We start from the raw sequence: 21,952 nt of genomic DNA, 5'->3' as shown, positions 1-21,952 counted from the left end.
AAATTCGTCTAAGTACTGTAACCGGTCAGACCTGGGCCAGGCAGCTCCCCTGCCCTTCTGACAAAGGAGAAGGGGCGGGGATTTTGTTAGAAGTACAAATTGCTTCTTAATGCAGACTAAAGCTAGGTTGTGGCACCTCCTTAGCAATTCCTGCAGGCTCTCAGGAAGGCCACCGCTGCATGTCAATTTTAATTTTTGAAATTTAAACCGAGGGCTTTGTGTCTAAGCTCCATCTCATCAGAGGAAGGGGAGGAATAAGTCAAAAAGGATTAGGGGCCCGATGGGGATTGCAGATCCATAGCAATTAGACTTCATTTGGGTTGCAGGCATTGGGTTTTAATCGCATTTCAGGATGATACAATCAACAAAGCATCCGAAAGTGATACCCGTCCTGTAACCGTAGACTGTTCCTGGGTGCAGGAGGGCTCAGCCAGGTGTGGGCTGCACCACAGAAGGGGTAGCATGGGGTAGAAAATTAGGGTTTTGTTTGTGTATGTAACTGGGAAATGATAGTTTGATAGTATTTTTTCTTTTCTACCTCTCTTTGTGCACTTTATTCTTGGACTCAATGCAGGCATAATCGTTGCTTATATTCAAACGAATGACTAGAAAACATTATTCAAATAAAAACGAGAGCGCAGAGGGATGGTGGCAGACAGGACTCAAGGCAGCGGGGAGGGGGGCATCATTTTCTTCTAAAAGGGAAGACCAGCTTTCACCAACCTCCTGCACAATGTGATTTGAGGGTAGGCTGCAGCCAAGAATGTTTCACACACTACATTGGTATGAATGCAAAGTCATGAGTGAGAACATATACATGTACACTAATGATTTTCAAGCGTACAGTTTTACCTAGATACACACACTCCGGCTATACACACACATGTGCACATAGACACACAAAGTAAATAAATGTTTTAAAAAATTATTCTCTCTATCTCTCTGTGTATGTGTGAGTGTGTGTGTGTTTGAGTGTGTGTGTGTGTTTGTGTGTGTGAGTGTGTGTGTGAGTGTGTGTGTGTATGTGTATGTGTGCCACAGTGAATGTGTGGAGGTCAGAGGGCTCCTTGTCCATCTTGTGGGCTATGGGCATTGAACTTGGGTCCTTAGGCTTGGTGGGAAATGCCTTAACCCGCTGAGCCATCTCCTCGTAGCCTCACAAACACACTCCCTTTCAAACAATCAAAGTGGACCCAGTACAGCCAGACAATGAGCTGATACGGACCTATATCACCCCAGTACTCAGCAAGCTGAGACAGGAGAATGGCTAATTCTAGACCAGCCTGAGCTACACGGGGAGAATCTGTCTCAAAATTTTTTTCACTTAATTTAAAGCTAAAAAATTAAAGAGCTCTGGTCACTGCTGGCTGTTTTATAGATAACTATGTGTTAGAAAACCGTATGTCCTTAAAAATAAAACAAGCAGAAAGGTAAGAAGAAAAACAGATGCCAAAGCCATACAGAATGTTTTCCTGACTTAGGTGTACAGAACACTGAAGGCAAGGGAGACAAGACAAACAGGTTCCACACTACCCTATCACTTCTCTCAAGGACAGACAGACGGACCTCCCCCATGGCCACCACGCACTCGCGCGCGCGCGCGCGCGCACACACACACACGCATGCACAAAGCATCTATCCTTTCTGGAGGGGTAGTACCATCTTCCTTTCCACAGTGTTCCAGCTGAACTAGGAAAGATGAGGGATGCACAGAACTCCCTCAGTTTACCATTTCCTTAGCGAGCCTAGGTCCTAGCTGGGTTGCCCTGAGTATGCTGTTGGCCTTCTTGGGAATGGAAAGTTTCTGCCCAGGACAGAACTTCTGCCCTTATCTCTTAGAGCCCCCAAACTCACAGGAAAGTATCTCATAATCGTCTCTCACGTCTCAGAGACTGACTGCCTTCTGAAGTCCTCTCCCAGGTGTCCCATCACCACCCTCTTATCTCCCTTTAACTCAGTCTCTTCCCTCAAATCAGAGCTGCTGTGCAAAGGATGCTGCTTTGACCGCCCCACCCCACCCCCACCCCCGCACCCCTCCAACACCTTTCAGCCAATCCCAGGTGAGAGGCGAGGTGCACTGGCTGGAGAGAGGACACTGGTTGTCTTTTATGACCAGGAAGGAATGTCTGGAGTCCTGGTAAAGGGGCTCTATTAACAAAAAGAACAGGAGCCTGTGGTCTAAAAACATAATTTAATGCATGGCAGAGGAGAGGACAGAGTGCGTGGCAAGGTGAACTTTCTGTTTGTTGGATCTCTGCTAGGGGTGGATTTTTGGCTGATGGACAGGAAAAACTGCACAGGCATTTCGGGTCACAAAAAGGGAGGTCCCAGAGAGTAGCGTTCACCTGGGTCTTTCTTCCTGGTGGGTCTTGCAGCCCTTAACCCGGGGACTCTGGAAGGAAGAGGCAAGCTGGGAGACCTCAGGCTCTCTAAGGCCGCCTGTCCAGTCCAATCAGCTTTCTCAAGTCTGGGCTGCCCCACCGCTAACCCCGCCAGAGCTGGGATTTGCCCAGCTCCCCACTTGAGTGTTCCCTTTTCCTCCCCAGGATGGCCACTGGGACCAGGGACACAGCCTCCCCACAGCATAGTGAATCACTGAGGCCTGAGGCAGGACAAGTAGGAGAGCAGGGGTGTGTCTTTTCCAACGGAGATGTCAGGAAGTATCATGAAGCCGCAGAGTGGCATTCACCAAAGAGCCACGCGCCCAATGGGGGTGGGGTGGCCTGAAGCCACCTGGCCTCGCGCCCTCTGGGCCTCTAATCCGGATACAGGAGAAAGCCCGAGAACGTGCTGTACTTGTTGTTGTTGCCCCCGTGCGCCTTCCCGCCGTCCAACTTCACATAGACCTCATCGCCCGAATCCAGGTGCAGGACCACGCTGTTGCTGGCGTAGTCATAATTCTGGTCCGCGTCCTGGGCTATGGCGCTGGCACGCACCTGCGGGGCGAACCAGAGGAGTTGGTGGGCCCTTGTACCTCTTCCTGAGTCCAAGCCTGGCCTCCCTCACCCCATCCCCTTGCAGCCCCCCTGCCTGCTACTTCAGTGTAAACACTCCCTCCTCCTGGGCTCCAAGTTCTCTTTGTAATAGAGTCAAGGAAAGGGGGTAGGGCCCTACGAGGGAAACTTGCCCCATATGTAAAGGTCCCAGGGGTCAAGACCAAGATGGATGAACTGGAGGGAAAGGGGTGGCCCACGTGCAATCACAGTGAAAAGGAAAACTGCGTTTTTCTAGGAGCCCAGCCACTTCAGGCCAGGACTGGGGACTGGGAACTAGTTCAGGTGTCAGAGTCATTGTGCACCCGTCTCAGACGCTCAGTATTTGGGCAAGGACAGCATAGCGCGCAGGGAAGCGAGATGATGTATGTGGTCCAGCCTCCACCCCATCCCAGAGTTTTCTGGGGAGCTGGAGGGTGGCAGGAAACGGTATATAGTTCCCGGGTTTCCGGCCTCCTGTAATGGTCTGCGGACTCTGTTGGGGGCGGAAAAGTTAGGGAAAGGTGTGTGGGAGAAAGTCACTGACCTGCCCGTTCTTGCAGAGATCCGCCCACATGCTGGTTCCGTCGCCGCCACGCATGAGGATGTGGTACGTGAAGAAGTAGATGCCCCGCACCTGGCAGCTGAACTTGCCGGTAGTGGGGTCGTAGTGATTGCCAAGATTGGTGACCACGTCGTCGAACTTGAGCACCTCGTAACCTTCGTGGGGGCTCTTGAGTCCCACGTAGAAGGCAATCTTGGGACCGCTGAAGGCAGCACTCAGCGCACTGGTCACTTCTCCCTCTGTGTCACCACCGCCCCCGGTTCCGCCACCCACCACACCAACGCCACCGGCTGCGCTAGTTGTCAACTGCAGTCCGGGTAGCCCTGGCCTCCCCGAGTCTCCCTTCTCTCCCGGGGGACCCCTGGGTCCAGGAGGCCCTGGCTCTCCAGGAGGACCCCGAGGCCCGGGCTTGCCTGGTCGGCCCGGATCACCCTTTGGTCCCTGGATAAACGGAGGCGGGGGGTTGGCGCTGAGGTCCTGCATAACTTCCAGGGCAGCGGTACTGGGCCCGGGCGGTGGAGCCTTGGCGCCCGCGGGTCCCCCTGCGGGAGAGACGGTGTACGGGTCACAGATCATGCGGCAGGTGCCCAGCATCTCGTAGTGAGCCGCTCCTGGGGGCGCCGCCTGCAGTAGCAGAGGCACCGCGATTAGCAGCCCCAGTGCCATGGCCAGGAGCACGCCGACGGCCGCCAAGCAGGCGCGCCGCCGCCGCTGCCACAGCCGGGAGGCGACCGCCACCAGCTCCTCCTTGCCGCCTGGGGAGGTAATGGTGGAGCGGCGCGGGTGGCCCCGCTCTAGGCGTTCGGACGCCAACTCCGCAGGTCCCCGCCGCGTCCCCGACGTGGAGACCCCTGACTTAGCCACCCAACTATTTCAACGAGAGGTATCCGGACCCGAGCTCCCGAGGCCACCGCTCTGGAACTGATCTGGAGAGTCGAAGAGCCCCACACGCATGGCGAGGGGCTCACAGGACGAGCCCGGCGCCCCGGCGGGCACCGGGTAGTGTAGGCTGGTGAATTCTGGGTCCCGGTGCAGGGTCCGGTGTTGGCTCAGCGGCTCTGGCTCCTGTTCTTCTGGGATTGGCGGGGCTTGGCAGGGTTCGGCGGAACGCGGGATCGGCTCTGCCGCACGCTCTGCTCTGCTCTCCCGCTACTAGCTGGCTCCCGGGCGGAGGGGGTACCCAGCTACCCTGACGTAAGATCAGGACTGAGTGGCGGAGGCGGCAAGGCAGCAGCATGCGCTGCCATCACTCGGGAGACGGCGCCCTCCTTTCATCAGCTCCCATCCCGCGGCGTCCTCCGGAGATGTGCCTGCTGGCGGCGCCCAGGAGCTACAAGTGGGAGCAGCCGGCCGCAGCCCCCAGCTGGGGCTCCACAGACACACCTACCCTTGCCCACACGCGCCTCCCGCAGACCACCAAGCTCTGGCACCCACGCGCACAGTCAGTGGTTGCGCACAGCAGCCCACACACAGTCACGATGTGTTGCCTGAAAGGTCCTGGCGGGGTCACCAAATCCATCCTCTATCTAGATAAGCCCAGGTCTCATTCAACCCAAGTCCAGGACAGCCTCAGCCTCCAGCTCTGTAGGAAGGACCTTCTAGAAGCCTCGGGAGACACCAGAATCAAATCAAATCTTGCTTCTGGGTGATATTTCATAAGTTTAGGACACCAAATTGTGAAACAGGCGACTCCAGCAAACCTCCTTCAACTTTTGGAAGGACTCTCTAAAAATAAATCACATTTAGATATTTATTGTGTGGAGGTCAAAGGATTAGGTTCTCTCTCTCCACTATGCGGGTTGATCCAGGTATCAAACGCAGGTTCTCAGGTTTGACAGCAAGCGCTTTTACCCTCTGAGTCATCTTGCCTGTAAAAATAATGCTCCACCCATCCACCCACAGCTGGATATTAGCTGCAGTCATTTCCCCACAGATCATTGGCTATTCTTTGTCTCCCGTTTAAGATCCATTCAAAAACAGAAGCACTTATACCTATATGTTGCAGTCTTTTGTTTTCCCACGTTCTTTTTTGAAAAGGGGCAGGACTGCAGAGGGGGATTCACATACCACCGAAAGTAACCAACTTTCAAGTAGAGGAAGGAGTAAGGCGTTGCGGGGCACACCTAGACTTCATTCAGAAAGCCAAATCTTCTTATACGTCTGGTCAGCTCTCGAAAGTGAAATTCGAACACGCGTAGTAACTGTTGATGAACAATTTTCAAAATAAAACGAGGAATGCAGGGCAGTGGTGGCGCATGCCTTTAATCCCAACACTCAGGAAGTGGAAGCAGGGAGATCTCTGAGGATCTCTGAGTTCAAGACCGGCCGGGTGTGCAGAATGAGTTCCAGGACATTCAGGGCTACACAGTGAAACCCTGTCTCAAAGAAAGAAAGAAAGAAAGAAAGAAAGAAAGAAAGAAAGAAAGAAAGAAAGAAAGAAAGAAAGAAAGAAAGAAAGAAAGAAAGAAAGAAAGAAAGGAAGGAAGGAAGAAAGAAAGGAAGGAAGAAAGGAAGAAAGGAAGAAAGAAAGAAGAAAAAGAAAAGAAAAAGAAAGAAAGAAAGAAAGAAAGAAAGAGAAAACCAGGAAGAAAAAGAAAAACTCTAACTAAATTACTTAATTGAGAAACTAAGTGTGGATAGAAATAATAATTAAAGTACGGTGTTTGGGGAAACAGGATGTCAGTTGTGGTGCTAAACCCTTGTTTCTTTTAAAGGTTGGGGTTTTTTTATTAATTTTTAAATTGTTTTATCTACATTGGTATTTTGCCAGCATGTGTGATGGTTCAGATTCCCTAGAACTGGAGTTGCAGGCAGTTGTAAGCTGCTATGTGGGTGCTGAGAATTGAGCCTGGGTCCTCTAGAAAGAGCACCCAATGCTCTTAACCACTGAGCCCTCTGCCCAGCCCTAAACTCTAGTTTCTTAAAGGCAGACTCCTCCTCCCCCACGTGGTCTCCACCTCTTCCTCCTTGTTGTTACTCATTTTCTTCTTTAAACTTGATTTCTTTTGTAAAACATCACCCAAAGGATTAAGTGTACTATAGCATTTTAGCAATATAGTATTATAGCATTTTTAAACAATGTGTGTTTTAGTAAATTCCCCTCCCTTACCCTCACCATGCACATTGAAGGCATGGAGAGCCCCACTCCAGGCTAGTGTGTGAGTCCATCTCTTGGAACACCCCAGGTCCCTCTCCCTGCACCCAGATGCACTTGTACTCCTCCTCTGAGCTTTAGTCTTTAGTCAGCTGGGGTACAGATTAGAGGAGAATTGTCTATGTCCCTCTACTGCTGCAAAAAAGAAAACAGAGCCACACATACCCCGCTCCTCAAGGGGTTGGAAAGATGCCTATATCAGAGGGGAAGAGTCCCTGGTCTTTGTGCCATCCATCCCCAACATGGGTGAATGACCCCACACCTCTATTTTCTGGGCCACATTCTAGGGGCTTGTGCTCTAAAGAGGGTGATTATTTATGAGATGCCAAGCTCAGTTGAGACTCAGTTAACCCATTTTGTCACCGTGGTCACTTCTGCTCCCACCTCTGGCCACTTGCAGCTTGTCACAGCATAGGTCTAGGCAACAGCAACATTCCTGCTAAGAATATCTGTGCTTGCAAACCACTGAACTGATAATGGGACCCCCGTTGAAGGAATCAGAGAAAGGACTGGAAGAGCTTGAAGGGGCTCGAGACCCCATATGAAAAACAATGCCAACCAACCAGAGCTTCCAGGGACTAAGCCACTACCCAAAGTCTATACATGGACTGACCCTGGGCTCCAACCCTATAGGTAGCAATGAATGGCCTAGTAAGAGCACCAGTGGAAGGGGAAGCCCTTGGTCCTGCCAAGACTGAACCCCCAGTGAACGTGATTGTTGGGGGGAGGGCGGTAATGGGGGAATGATGGGGAGGGGAACACCCATAGAGAAGGGGAGGAGGATGTTGGCCCGGAAACCGGGAAAGGGAGTAACAATCGAAATGTAAATAAGAAATACTCAAGTTAATAAAGATAACAAAAAAAAGAATATCTGTGCTTAGCCCGAACCAGCCTCACCTGGGCCGGAGTCGCCTCTCACACCTCTACTTCATTTGCAAACACAGTCCTGTGCATTCCTGCTTTTTCTCCTCTAAGACAGACAGGAATGCAAAGACTTTGAAGGTTAGAGGAGCTTGCCCAGGGTCTACCCTGGCTTTCTGAGCTTTCAGATTTCCCCTATCTGCCCAGAGAGACCATAGAATGGGTAATTGTAGGAAGCCCAGTGCTGGGTGCCTGTACTGTTCCTGCAACCCATGTGACCTTGACCTTCACTTCTCGGAGCCTCTGTCTCATATCCACAGAGTAAGATGGGACAAGACCCTGCCTAAGCAGAATTAAATGAGCACGTTCTCGGAAAGGGTAGCGGAAGGGCTAGCTAATATCACCACCTACAGACAGACTCCTCTCTGCTGTTGTGGGTGTGGCAACTGGGATGCTATTTTGGGGCACCAAGTATGGTGGTGTAGATGGGCTTGTGGTTAATGAGAAAGACCCGAACATCATAATCACACTGTTACCTCTTCCTAAGCAGAGAATGTGGGCTTGCTGCCCCGCCCACCCCATCTGTCCCAGCCACAGAACAGACACAAAGTAGATTTTCAGAGATTTGGCTCTACTGGAAAGAAACCCCTTAGGTCTGCAGGGGGTGCAGGCGTCCTTCACCTGAGTGTCCACTAGGTGGCGAGTTGAACAGCAGCAGAGCTCGCAGGCAAAGAAGGGGACCTGCCATCCTCCACAATCCCACTTTGCAGGGCAGAGCAGTGTGGTACAGTAGTTAGTGTCTGGCCAGCTCCTCCCCGGCAGTGACTCTGCGTCTTCTAAGGGGTCTGTGTCGTGCTCGGCCACTGTCTTCCCATGGATATTAATTAAAAGCTTCATTAAAATGTTTAACCACAATTTTAAATTGCAAGGCCTAGTTTGAACTCAGATCTAGAGTCTGGTATCATAATTCAGTTAGTGGCGTCAAGGAGGAAAAGAAAGGCCTGGGTCTCATCCTCAGAATCATAATAACCCACGTGCAATTCCACAAGTCAAAGTGGAGGCAGAAGATGAGGCAGAATGAGGAGAATTGTCTATTTTCCTCTCTGTTGCAGCAAGATGGATAAGAGAGAAAACAGAATCCCCTTCCCCTGTCCTGGGAAGACCCCTGTCTGAGAGGGGAAGAGCCCCAGTGTGTTGGAAGCTCTGGTGCCATCCATTCCAGCACAGGTGAATGACCCCACACCTCTGAGATATTCATTGAAGTGTCTTAGGGATGGAGGTGAAGACAGTGTTGTAGTAAGGGGGAGGGAGGGAAGGAAGGAAGGAAGGAAGGAAGGAAGGAAGGAAGGAAAGAAGGAAAAAGAGGGAGGAAAAGGAGGAAGGAAGAGAGGAAGGAAAGGGAGGGAAAGAAAGGAGAGAGGGGGAAGAAGAAAAGGGAGGGAGAGAAGAAAGGAAAAAGGAAGGAGAATGTGATGGGGTGGGGCAGAGAAAGGGAGGAGAGGAGGAAGGTTGGAAAACTACTGCCAGCATTTGGGGCTATTGAGGGAAATGGGAACTTTGAAAGGTGAGGCTAGATGAAGTTGTAAGTCATTGGGAATGTGCCCTTGAAGGGAACTGGGATACCTGAGGCTTCTCTCTCTCCTCTGATCTCCGCTGTAGGAGAGTAATTGCTATTACTCTAGCCTTCCTGGTAAGGTCCAGGCCAGTGAGAGATTCTGTCTCATAAAACAAGGTTGTAGTTCCTGAGGAATGATATGCAAGGATGATAGTTCCAGGTCTACACATACATACACATGCACACACACACACACACACACACACACACACTCACACACACATACACACCACACACACTCACACACACATACACACCACACACACTCACACACACATACACACCACACACACTCACACACACACTCACACAATGCATACACACACCACACACACTCACATACATACATACACACACTCACACACATGCACACATACACACCACACACACTCACATACATACATACACACACACCTACATACACACACTCACATACATACATACACACATACATACACACACTCACACTCACACACTCATTCACACTCACTCACACACACACTCACACAATGCATACACACACCACACACACTCACATACATACATACACACACTCACACACATGCACACATACACATACCACACACACTCACATACATACATACACACACACACACACACACACACACACACACACACACACACTCACAGCATGCCTTGGAAAGCCCTGGTTTTATCCCGAGTATAACAAGAGGCCACCTGCATTCCTCGAGTCACCTCACGATGTTTAGTGGATGGATAGTGGGAGGAATAAAAAGTAAAGAAACTATCTCATAATCTGTTAAGAGGTGACAGGGTTCGGTGTGCAACAGCAGAGCAGAGGTGGACGTTCATGTGCATCTGCGCACAGAAGGCTGGGCCTTGCTGATGGAATCCAGACAGAAGCCGAAGAAGGCGGTGGAAGAGCTGAGTGAAGGTGAACTCCGACCTTTTCACACGAGTGCCTGGCTGAATAAACACGAGGAAGGACTCATTTGGAGAAGAATCACCTTCGAGAGCCTCTTGCATGGCCCAGGATAACCGTGGGATAGTGAACCTCTCACTAGCCAGACGAGGACAGGAATCAGACAGGAATCGGGTTCAGAGGTGACCCAGAGATGCAGATGGACAGCAGTGTCCTCAGGATGTAGGTCATGTTTAGCCTTGGGAGTGGAGAGTGGAGGGGAAGGAAAGAAAGAGGAGAGGGTACTGCTCATGTGGAGCAAGTCAGTAAGCAACATCCAGCCTGTGCATCAGCTCCTGCTTCCTGACCTGTTTGAGTTCCTATCCTGGCTTCCTTCAGTGAGGAACAATGATGCAGAAGTGAAAGCCAAATAAGCCCTTTCCTCCCAACTTGCTTTCAGAGAAAGAACTGGAAGATCTTGAAGGGGCTCGAGACCCCATATGTACAACAATGCCAAGCAACCAGAGCTTCCAGGGACTAAGCCACTACCTAAAGACTATACATGGACTGACCCTGGACTCTGACCTCATAGATAGCAATTAATATCCTAGTAAGAGCACCAGTGGAAGGGGAAGCCCTGGGTCCTGCTAAGACTGAACCCCCAGTGAACTAGACTGTTGGGGGGAGGGCAGCAATGGGGGGAGGGTTGGGAGGGGAACACCCATAAGGAAGGGGAGGGGAGAGGGGGATGTTTGCCCAGAAACCGGGAAAAGGAATAACACTCGAAATGTATATAAGAAATACTCAAGTTAATAAAAAAAAGAAGAAAGAAAGAAAGAGGAGAGGAGGAAAGAAAGAAAAGAGGAAGTCTGGACTTGAGAGGAACAATCCCTTACCCCCAGCCAACCAGAAGACAGGCAGGGAAGGGGAGGGAACTTCTACAAAGGGACCTAAAACGTACCTGGGGAGGGGTAGCAAGGAGGGAGAATGGTTGGGAGGGAGAAAGAAGAGAGAGCAACGAGGAGGAAGGAAATGAAGGCAAGAGGGGAGAAGGGAGGAAAGGAGTAAAGGAGGGGGAGGGAGGGAGAGAAGTGGAAGGAAGGAAGGAAAGAGAAAGGGAAGACAGGAAGGAAAGAGGAAAAGGAGTAAGGGAAGAGGGAAAAAGAGAAGGCAAGGATGAGAAGAAAAATGAAGCAGAAAGGGGGAGGGAAGGAGGGGGCAGGGGTGGGTAGATGAAAGCCAGGACTTGTCATAAAATTGTTCAGAGTCAGGGCAAGAGGGTGACAAAGAGCCTCTACTGAGTGTGGCGAAGGCACCATGTCTTGGTCTTTAAGGTTTTAAGGTTTCGTTTTGTGTTTTGTCCTCTCTGTCTGTCTCTCTTTCTCTTTCTCTGTGTGTGTGTCTGTGTCTGTCTGTTTCTGTCTTTCTCTCTCTATGTGTCTCTCTAATGCATGTGTGTGTGCATGTGTATGTGTATGTGTGTGTGTGTGTGTGTTGTGCGTATATGCATGGCATATGTATGTATGTTCAAATGTATTCGAGCGTTCTTAGGGTGCAGTAGTATGTGCATGCATGTGTGTGGAGGTCCAGGGGTAGTGCTGGGTGTCTCCTCAGTCATTCTCCATTCCTTTTACTCCAGCAGGCTCTCTCACTGGACCTGGAGCTTGACGGTTCAGTCAGTCTAGCCAGTCAGCTTCCTCCAAGTCACATGTCTCTGTCTCCCAAACACTGGGGACTTGAACACTGGTCCTCACGCTTGAGGGCAAGCACTTTATCCACTGTACCATTAACTCAACACCGCTCCCAAATTCTTCCTGGTCTCCACCTGCTGCTCATCACTTGAGAGTATGTGAAGGCACCACAGAGGCAAGCATGGCTGGTGCTCCCTTAGCCTGCCCAGCCCCTTCCCTTCCTGGCACCACAAGGCATACCGAGGAAGGCGATGGCACAATCTTCAGGGTGAGGAGCACTTGTCTAGGATGCAGGGGGTCTGGAAATCGTGGCTTGTTCAGTTTTGTTCAGGCAGGAGCTTATGCTCCACAGTGGACGGCCGGGAAAGCATCTATTTTCCAGACCTAGCTCCGGAAACCAAAATGAGGGAGGACTGCGGTGCCCCAGTCTCCAGCCTCATCCCGTGAAGACGGTCACAGCCTTACTCCAAGTCCATTGAGGAGATGCACACCAGGCCTATTAACCAGATCACAGTAACACATTTGAGTCAAGAGGGCCAGCCAGCCCCAGAAAGCCCTCGTCTGGCCTCTCACAGGCAGTGACTCCAGCCCTAATTATCTCTCCTGCTGGGAATCCATAGAGCAGAGGATCTCCCCACTGGGGCCAAGTGCCCCATAATCCTCTCACTGCAAACCAGCGGTCGGAAGCCAAGGTGATTTATGCAGGTGCTCTGCACTGGGCCAGTCCCATGCCTATCCGTGCTGGATGGAGAACCAGTCAGGCCTCTCAGCTCACTGCCTGTTGGAGCTTTGCATCGTCTTCTGTCTCACATTTACCCCAGCAGAGAACGACAGTTCGGTGTCCACCATTTACTCCAGTCAGAAATGTCTGTCCCTCCCAAGCCAAGCCAGTGAGCAGGTGACCTGTCCACCTCCTCCTCTGCCTTCCTGGTAACTGTCGCTTCATGCACACCTTGCCTCTGCCAAGCCACCTATGTCCCAGCGCTACATGACACATGTGACCAATGGCAGTCTTCAGGTGACATTTGCATCATCCGGCCTCCCATGAGGGAATTCCTCCTCTATCATGAGGTATTCTCTAGGGAGAAAGCCTGTCTTTGAGTGTCTTGGTTCCCCAGTAGAGCAGTATTTGAAGAGTTGGGGATGTTTTCCCTGGGCATAACAGTAAGCTGCCCACAGTCCCAGAGGCCATCCAAACGTCTGGCTGTGTGTTCTCAGCAGCCCCATTAATCGTAAGCCTTTGTATTTTCACCAAACACCTATAGGTTGACTCTGACCAAAAGCTAATAGAGACCATACGGGTTTCCCTTAGAAGAAGTTTTAGCCCCATGTTGACACAGACACAGAACTTGGCAATTGCGTCAGGCTCATTTCCTACGTTAGATACTTTCCCCATTGCTAAATCAAAACACCTGACTAAAGCAACCTACAGAAGGATGGGCTTATTTTAGCTCATGGTTTGAGGGTGCCATCCATGATGGCAGGAAGCTATGGCGGCAGGAATGTGAAGCAGCTGGTCACGGTGCGTCCACGGTCAGGAAACAGCCAGAGACAGAGGCTGGAGCTCACCTCCCTTTCTCCTTTATATGCATGGACCCCAGTTCATAGAACAGGGTGCACCCATCTACAGTGGTCCTCCCTCTTCAGCTAACCTAATCTAGAAAGTCTATCACGGACACGGTCAGAGGCTTGTCTCTCAGGTGATTCTAGAGTCTAGGCCCTGGCAAGCTGACAATCGATATCAGCAGTCACATCTTCTCATCGAATCAAATGACCTGGAGCATTTATTGAGAAGAAGACGCTGGAGAGAGAGTGTGGGCAGGGCATGGGTTCAAGCAACGCGGTGCCACCATGTTAACGAACCTCAGTCGTGTCTGTACCCTCCCGGAGGGCACAGATATAAGCCCTTCCTCGTCTTGCCTCCACCCACAGGGACCACAGGCGAGTGGCAGTGAGTCCAGGCGAGCATCTCCACACCATACCATACACAAGACACCCTCTGATTGTCTCTTCTGTGAACCACCTAAGCACAGCATCTTCTTTCCCCTAGGGGCGCCTGCCGTCCTGCCGCTGTCCGTGGTGCTAAGAGCTGCAGGCAGCCAGCCTTCCTTCTGTAGGAGGGAATCCAGTTTCTCAGATCCAAGAATTATCTCTTGTTGTGACTCGGAGGCGAGTCCGGAGCTTTGTGAAAACGTCAGACATTTTGTATATGTCTCTCCTTCCAGGTCTTCTCCCACAGAGCAGACTGCTCCAAGGGTGGGACACAGAGCTTTCTCCTTGCCCCCTGGCTTTCTGTGCCCACAAGATGGACGGCTCTGAATTAAGATCAGAAGGGCATCAGCAACCACCCCCCCCCGAAGTCGTGCTTTCTCAATTTGCAAAGTATTTGCAAGGACTAAGGATCTTGGCAGACCCGTTGAGGAAGAAGGGCTCCATGAGATGGTCACGCAGATGACCTCATTTCAGGGTTTCTCTGGCAACCAGAAAACCTCTTCTGCCTCCAGCAAAGGTCTAAGCTCCCATGGATGGAGAGGCAACACAGTTGGGAGGGGCTTGCCATGCAAAGGATGAGGACCGAGTTTGATCCCCAGAACCCACGTTTAAAATGAAAGGGGGGAACTGCAGACAACAGTACAAACTTGCAATCCTTAGCTAGGGAGGCAGATGACCTGGTCCCTGGGACTAACTGGCTTCCAAACCACAGGGAGACAGCCTCAGAAAACAAGAGATGGTTTGAAGCCATAGACAAAAGCTTACTGACCAAGTGGAGCTTCAGTGGTGTGGAGAGGTTAGAATGTTACAGATCCAGAGGAAAATTACTTTGAGGCGGCTTTTTAAAAAAATAATTTATTATTCTTTACTTTTTGTGCGCTGGTGTTTTGCCTGCCTGTATGCGTTTAGCCCTCTTAATAACCCTTTATTCTCTTCAGCAATAGTGACCTTACATTGTTTTGTGACTTTGCTTTTAATGCTGTTACAAACGTCATAACCAGAAGCAACCTGGGAAGGAAAAAGTTTATTCTGCCTAAGTGTCTGATTATAGTCCATCATGGAGGAAAGTCAGGGCAGGAATTAAAGGTGGTGGGAACTGAAGCAGAGGCCATGGAGGAACACTGTGTGCTGGTTTGCTCCCCATGGCTTGCTCAGCCTGCTTTCTTATACAATCTGTGAGCACCCCGCTCAGGGATGGCACTGCCCACAGTGAGCTAGACCCTCCCACTCAATCATTAACTGGGGAAATGTACCTACAGGCATGCCCACAGGCCAAATGTGATAGAGACACTTTCTCAGTTGAGGTTTCCTTGTCCTAGGTGGCCCGAGTTTTTGTCAAGTTGACATAAAATTAACCATCACAGACATCTAGCTTCTACCAATCCAAGAGCTAAGAATGCTGCCAGGTAGCATCGAGAGCCCGGAGCAGGGTTTTCCCTGCTTTGCTATGACCTGCTTCCCAATATTCCCAGCAACGCATTTGAAACGTGTGTCGTTTCATGGTTTCCTTTGTTCTGTAACTATAAAACGTTAATGCAAGGGCCACTTCATTGGAACATGGTATTTGGGAAGGCCTACATAGGTGTACCTCGGACATAGGCACTCATATTTGATTCCAGAATAAGCTATCTCTCTCTCTTTTTCATTTCTTTACAGCGAGGTCTAGTCTGTTTCACCAACAAGAGGGATATATGGTGCTCAGAGGGCCCCCCAGAAGCCAACAGTAGGCATCTAGGATAGGCAGAGCAATAGACTCCATTGTCCCATATGCCCTTCCAGAAACCTCCATTGAGAGGCACTGCCTAATTCTCAATCACCAAGTGACATCAGGGAATGTGGATGAAAGTGGCTCAGTGTCATTGCGAGGATGTAAGGGCCACCAGCGTAGGGTTCTTTCTACTGGCTGTGTGCTCCAACTGTCAGACTTTTTAAAGTCATATGGGGGCTGGAGGAGCAGCTCCCTTAGTGGAATACCTGTCTACCATGCACTAAGTTCGGCCTTCCTTCCCTACCAGCACATAGCTGCAACCCCAGCTCTCTGGAGGTGGAGGGAGGAGAATGAGAAGTTGAGGCCATCCTCCCCCAGCACTCTGGAGGTAGAGGGAGGAGAATGAGAAGTTGAGGCCATCCTCTGATCCATAACCAGTTGAGGTCAACAGAGATGCCTGAGATTCTGTCTAAATAATGTGTGTGTCGATAACCATCTTTAAAACCATTTCCATTATAACGTTATGCATTTTATTCCACACATATGAAAAAGATTTATTCAGAGGGAAAATGCAATTCTTTATCAGGGTGCAAAGCAGATTGCTTGCACACACAAGGGTAAGGATTTATGCCCAGGAGCCTCTGGGCCAGTGTTTGCTGTATGCACAATGCTCAATATCCTCCATTATAAAATGTGCATAACTGGGGTCTAGAGAGATGGCTCAGTGGCTAAGACACTCTTCCAGAGGACCAAGGTTTGTTTTTTAATACCTACATGGTGGCTCATAGCTGTCCTTAGCTCCCGTTGCAGGGAATTTGACATCTGCCCCCGTTATGAACCAGACATACCCGGGAAGCACACACATATAATCAGCCAAAACAACCATGCACACAAAATAATGAAATACTTTTCAGAATGCTTTAAACAGAGGTAATATTTCCTCTGACATTTGGTACCAAGAGGGGCTCCGTGTGACGGCTGTCTCAGCACCCCTCTACACTTGGTGAGTGCCCCTCACAGGTCCTATTCCAGCCTGCCTCCTGCTTCAGCTTGGGCAACAGGAACACATCTATATGCCCCATGGAATGTACTCCACCAGACAGACAAAACCAGCTTGAGGTGGATGAGAGTGAAGAGATTTGTCACCAGTAATCGGCTCAGAGATCTATGGGAACTGGTTGGGGCTGTCTCAAGTGCAAAGGAAGTCTTACACATCTGCTTTTAATTTTTTTTGTGTATGAGTGTGCCTGTGTACATGTGCATGAGTGCATGCATGTGTGTGTGTGTGTGTGTGTGTGAGTGTGAGTGTGTGTAGGTGCACCACAGCACGAAGGCAAATGTCAAAGGACAACTTTGAGAGTCAGCTCTCTCTTTCCAACTTCTTTCTGACATGGTCTCTTGTTTCTGCTCTGTGTACTTCGGGCTCTGCAAAATCAAACAGATGCCATTGATCCCTCAGCCGGGCTCTCTGCTGGCCCATCCCTTGACTTCTCCCTGCATCCAACTACCCAGCAGCACTCAACCGGGATCCATTGTCCCTTTGCTACTTAGGCTTCAAACCGGGAAGCTCCCCCTGGAGGTGCGCCTTGAACCTCGTCTGTGCGGCGCGCCCCCTAGTGGCAGATGGACTTATTGCCGTACAATGTTTTTCTGGGCTAAGTAGACTAAACCTATCTGGGTAGTTAGGGATTCTTTCTGCCTCCAAGGCTCACAAAGGTTCTGGGACAGAAGCACCATCTGATCTCAGTTTTATAAACCAGGAGATTAAAAAAGTCCTAGCACTCTGAAGGCAAGTGGGTCTTTGAATTGTAGCCAGCCTGGTCTACAGACTGAGTTTCAGGACAGCCAGGGCCACACAGAAAGAAACTCTGTCCCAAAAAACCAAAACCAAACCAAACCAAACCAAACAGAGAAACAAAGAGATTGTATAAAAGAAAGAGGCTTTTGAGACTCGGAGAACACCTGTAAAGGCACAGGAATCCTGCAGGCTGGTAAAATATGAGACGCAGGGGCCAGCAAGATGGCCTGTGCCACCAAGCCTGACACTTGACTTGCTTCCAGGAACCCACATGGTGGAAATGTGACCGTAGAAGGTCGTCATCTGACCCCGATGTGTGCACCGCATATCATGCATGCTCCCCTTCCCACCTAGAGAAACAAGGGTAAAACTACTTAAAATGAGACGGCCTCAGTACCAGAGATGTTTCCAAACAGACAAATGGGGAAAGGGGCCGCAGATACCATGGGAATCAGAAGCTGCTTTTTGGAGGCTCCTGCACCACACAGGGCCCACGTTAGTGGGAAAAGTAACTTTGGTGAGATTCCAAAGGCTCCCTGCCAGGCCTCTGGTTATATGATTCATAAAGGGACCTTCAGTTGAAAAGAAAAAGCCTGCGCCAATGAGCTGTGAGACCAGAAGGGAGCCAGGCAGGGGGCCTGCCACCCACACCAAGCACCAGCCCACAGTGGGCACCAGATATAAGGGAGGCCCCACCCAGGGCAGAACCAGCCAGGGAATTTAAATCTCAGACCTCTGTTCAAAATCATAACGGGCTTGACGGAACAAGGGTGGCAGTGGCATCTCTGTGGCCCTGTGGGCCATGTCACCAGGTTTTTTTGTTTTTTGTTTTTGTTTTGTTTTGTTTTTGCAGAATCCCGAAACAACACCTCCAGATAAATACAGCTGTCCCCATTTTACAGATGCGAAGACCAGTGCTCGGAAAGGTTGAGCATCCTCTCCGAAGTCATGCAGCTATTAAGTGGCTTGTGTGCATAAGTGAGTGTCCTTTGAGACACGGTCTCTCATAGGCCTGGAACTCATCAAGTAGCTTGGCTATCTGGCCAGCAATCCCCAGGGATGAACGCGTCTCCGCCTCACAGCGCTGGGCTCACACGTATGTGGCAGCATGCCTGGCTTTTCAAATACCTTACGTCTATCATCTATCTAGTGGGAGGACCTGTGCCACAGCATGCTGGTGGCAGAGGGCGTCTTGTAGAAGTCGGTTCCCTCCTCCCACCATGTAGGTTCCTGGAATCACACTCAGGTAATGAGGCTTAGCAAAAGGTGCCTGGACCTACTAGGTTGAAAGGGGCAGTGCACACCTGTAATCTCAGGACTTGGGAGGTGGGGGCAAGAGGATCAGGAATTCCAGGTCATCCTGGACTACAAACTTATTTCCATACTAACCCGTGCTATTTGAGACTCTGTCTCAATGAATGATAGGTAGGTAGGTAGATAGATAGATAGATAGATAGATAGATAGATAGATAGATAGATAGATAGAGTTCAAGGACTTAGGTAGCAAAACCTTGCATGGCAGTCACAATTGGGGCTTGGGCAGGAAACCTTGACCAGAATCAGTTTTACCCTGGTAATGGGACTCACAAGATTGCAGCAGCTACACAGGCCTGCCCATCTCTGTGAATATAGGCCACTATGCAAGCCAGCACCTGGACCTTTGTGCTGCTACACAACAGAAAGGGAGGCTTGATGCCACACCACCCACCCAGCTACTTCACCTGACACACACATACACACACACATACACACACACACCTACACCATTACTTTACCTGATACACATACACACACACACATCTGCTTCACCTGACACACACACACACACAGTTGCTCCACCTGACACACACACACACACAAACACACACACATACACACACACCACACACACACCTACACCATTACTTTACCTGATACACATACACACACACATCTGCTTCACCTGACACACACACACACACACACAGTTGCTCCACCTGACACACACACATACACACACACAGTTGCTCCACCTGACACACACACACACACACACACACACCACACATACACAGTTGCTTCACCTGACACACACACACACACACCTACACAGTTGCTTCACCTGATTCACACATACACACACACACACCTACACAGTTGTTTCACCTGATTCACACACACACACACACACACACACACACAAACCCAGCTGCTTTACCCCAAGTTCACTCCCACACAGTTCAGCTCCCTAACTTTTGTCACAAGAGGTCAACCTCTGGCCACCAGGCTTGGCAGCAAGCATCTTTACCTGCTAAGCCATCTTACTGGACTAAAGTTTTAATATAAGTAGGTGTGGACTCAAAACTAATAAATATGTAATGCACCAAATACACAGAGCAGCAGTGTAGTCATTAGTTAGTTACTGTGTTTTCTACACAGCTGGCTATGCTAAACTTGGTAACATCTGCAAAAGAGTACACTGATTTGTTCCAGTGTCAACATTCTCACATATAGATACACATTCACACACACACACAGATGCACACACTTATGTACACACAGAGACACTTACACACATTCACACACATACACATGCACACACATTCATTCACACAGAGACTCACACACACATATACACACAATCAAACACAGACACTCAGACACACACAAAGACACTTACACACACATTTACACACATGCATATGTACACACATTCACACACAGACACCCAGACACTTACACACACATTCACACACACTCAGTTTGTGCACTAAGGGAAGCCTGTCACCCGGTTCTTTTGACTGTTGTCTAGAGTTTGCAAGATGGATGCAGAGCCCGTCTCAGCCTCTCCTGGTTCCTTCTCACTCCTCTAGACTGGGTCCTGATCGTCTGCCCTATCAAGTCATATCACTACCCCAGACATCAGGGGCAGAGCACCCAGCCGGCCCCAGCCAGACTCTGCCCACCTTGGGCTCTGCTCAGAGGACAGGGCTGAACTGATTCTGTCAGGAAGGGTTAGTCTTGTCTCCAGGCTGGCAGCATGCGAGGGGACAAGACAAATGTATTTGGACAGCCTCGATCCGGAGTACTGCGGTCAGACATGGCCACCTCTCCTAGAAGATCTTGCAGGTTCTTCCAGTCCCATCTTAAGAAGGATGTGGGCTGGGATTGTAGCTCATTTGGTAGACAGCTTGCCTAGAATGCTCGAGGTTCCAAATTAGTGCCCCATAAACAGGGCAGGGCAGTTCTGCAAGCCTGTAATCTCAGCATGTGGGAGGTGGAGGCAAGAGGACCTGAAGTGCAAGGTTATCCTTGGCTACACAAAAATTGGATGCCTGCCTGGGCTACATGAGATACTGCCTAGAAAATTAAACAAATAAATAGGCTGAGGAGTTTGGGCCTGAGGCTCCAGGGAGGACACTGGAGAAGCCAGGAGCCCACAAGCTCAGGACCCTCAGGACAAGGTGTCAGGACAAGCTAGAAGCCCTTGCAGAGGCCGAAACCAGCATCCTCTCCTACGTTACATGAAGTGGGACCATACGCCTGACTTCTGACCCCAGGAGAATGCTAGCACATGGCTCATCCGGCATGCTAGAGCCTTGAGCCAGGCTTTCTTTGAGTGAGTCCATGTGTGTTTATATGGGGTCACATGGGTGAGCACACTTGTGTGAAGGTGTGCGTGCCTCTCTCTCTCTCTCTCTCTCTCTCTCTCTCTCTCTCTCTCTCTGTGTGTGTGTGTGTGTGTGTGTGTGTGTGTGTGTGTGTGTGTGTAGGCCAGAAATCAACCTCAGGTGTTGTTCCACAGGAACCACCCATCTGAAAGCTCACTGGACTAGGCTATGTGGTCAGCATACAGGGTGCTCCTGTCTCTGCCTCCCCAGTGCTGGGGACACCGGCACAGGACACCATTGCTGGGGTTTTCTGGTGAGTTCTGGGGATGGAGCTCAGGTCCTCCCGCTGGTATGCAAAGGGCTTTCTTGATAGCTATCTCTCCAGTTTCCAGCCTGAACTTTTACCATGCTGCCTGGTGAGTGAGGGGAAAGCTAGGTAAACACACAGAGCCTCTTGTTTCCCCAGGCTCAGCTGCCACACCCCCACCACCCCCACAGACAAGCTGGTGGTGCAGCTGTTAGCAGAGTGCAGATGGGACACCAGGAATGAAGCCCACCAGCTTGGAACCCCTTACCACCCTTCACCTGCCAGCACCCACTCCTTCATCCCTACACGCCCCCAGCTTCTGCTCCATTGCTATAGAGGCAACACCCCCATGGAGGGGGGGTGGAACCTCACTCACAAAGATGCCTTGCCTCTGAGGTATCTCGAGAGAAAAATCACCTGAACATCTCCCACGGCGTCTGGCCAAGCAGGTTACTTAATTAGTTCAACCGGTTGGAAGCTACAGCCATGAATGCCACAGGCAAAGATTCTCTGTGACATACGTATGTCAAAGAATGAAGATCGGCCCAAGAGTCCTGGCCAAGACTTTTCAGCCAAGCCCAGCCTTTAGTTAGCTGTCAGGCCAAAGCGAGAAGCTCTCCGGTACTCACTGTTCACTAGTTCTGCCCAAAAGATGATTGGGCAGTGTCTCTAGAGAGTTCTCATAACGGTCCCCCTTCATGTTCATCCAAAGGCCGCCTTTCCTATATGTTACATTTTCCTACATTCTTGGTTCTTAAATAAAGATTTAATTCAAGCCATATTGGCAGGGCTGAGAGATAGCACCATGATAACATG

General features: G+C 50.3%; 1 protein-coding gene across 2 annotated transcripts; it reads right to left on the bottom strand.

Moving 5' to 3' along the window:
- Positions 1-2,177: 2,177 nt before the first annotated feature.
- C1ql2 (complement C1q like 2) lies at positions 2,178-4,875 on the bottom strand. Of its 2 annotated transcripts, XM_087580104.1 has the most exons (3): positions 4,431-4,875; positions 3,520-4,079; positions 2,178-2,936 (listed from the first exon to the last, which is right to left on the bottom strand). In XM_087580104.1, exons 1-3 carry the CDS (start codon positions 4,489-4,491, stop codon positions 2,757-2,759), a joined length of 801 nt encoding a protein of 266 aa, XP_087436230.1. In that variant the 5' UTR covers positions 4,492-4,875; the 3' UTR covers positions 2,178-2,756. The 2 variants fall into 2 exon arrangements, with proteins under 2 accessions (XP_087436230.1, NP_001099419.1); NM_001105949.1 differs by lacking the exon at positions 4,431-4,875 and having other exon boundaries at positions 2,757-2,936; positions 3,520-4,292.
- Positions 4,876-21,952: the final 17,077 nt, after the last annotated feature.

This window comes from Rattus norvegicus, chromosome 13 (genome assembly GCF_021556685.1).
Source record: "Rattus norvegicus strain SHRSP/BbbUtx chromosome 13, alternate assembly SHRSP_T2T, whole genome shotgun sequence".
Taxonomy (NCBI): domain Eukaryota; kingdom Metazoa; phylum Chordata; class Mammalia; order Rodentia; family Muridae; genus Rattus; species Rattus norvegicus.
Note: the sequence above shows the minus strand (reverse complement) of the source record. Positions and strands in the feature narration are given on the sequence as shown.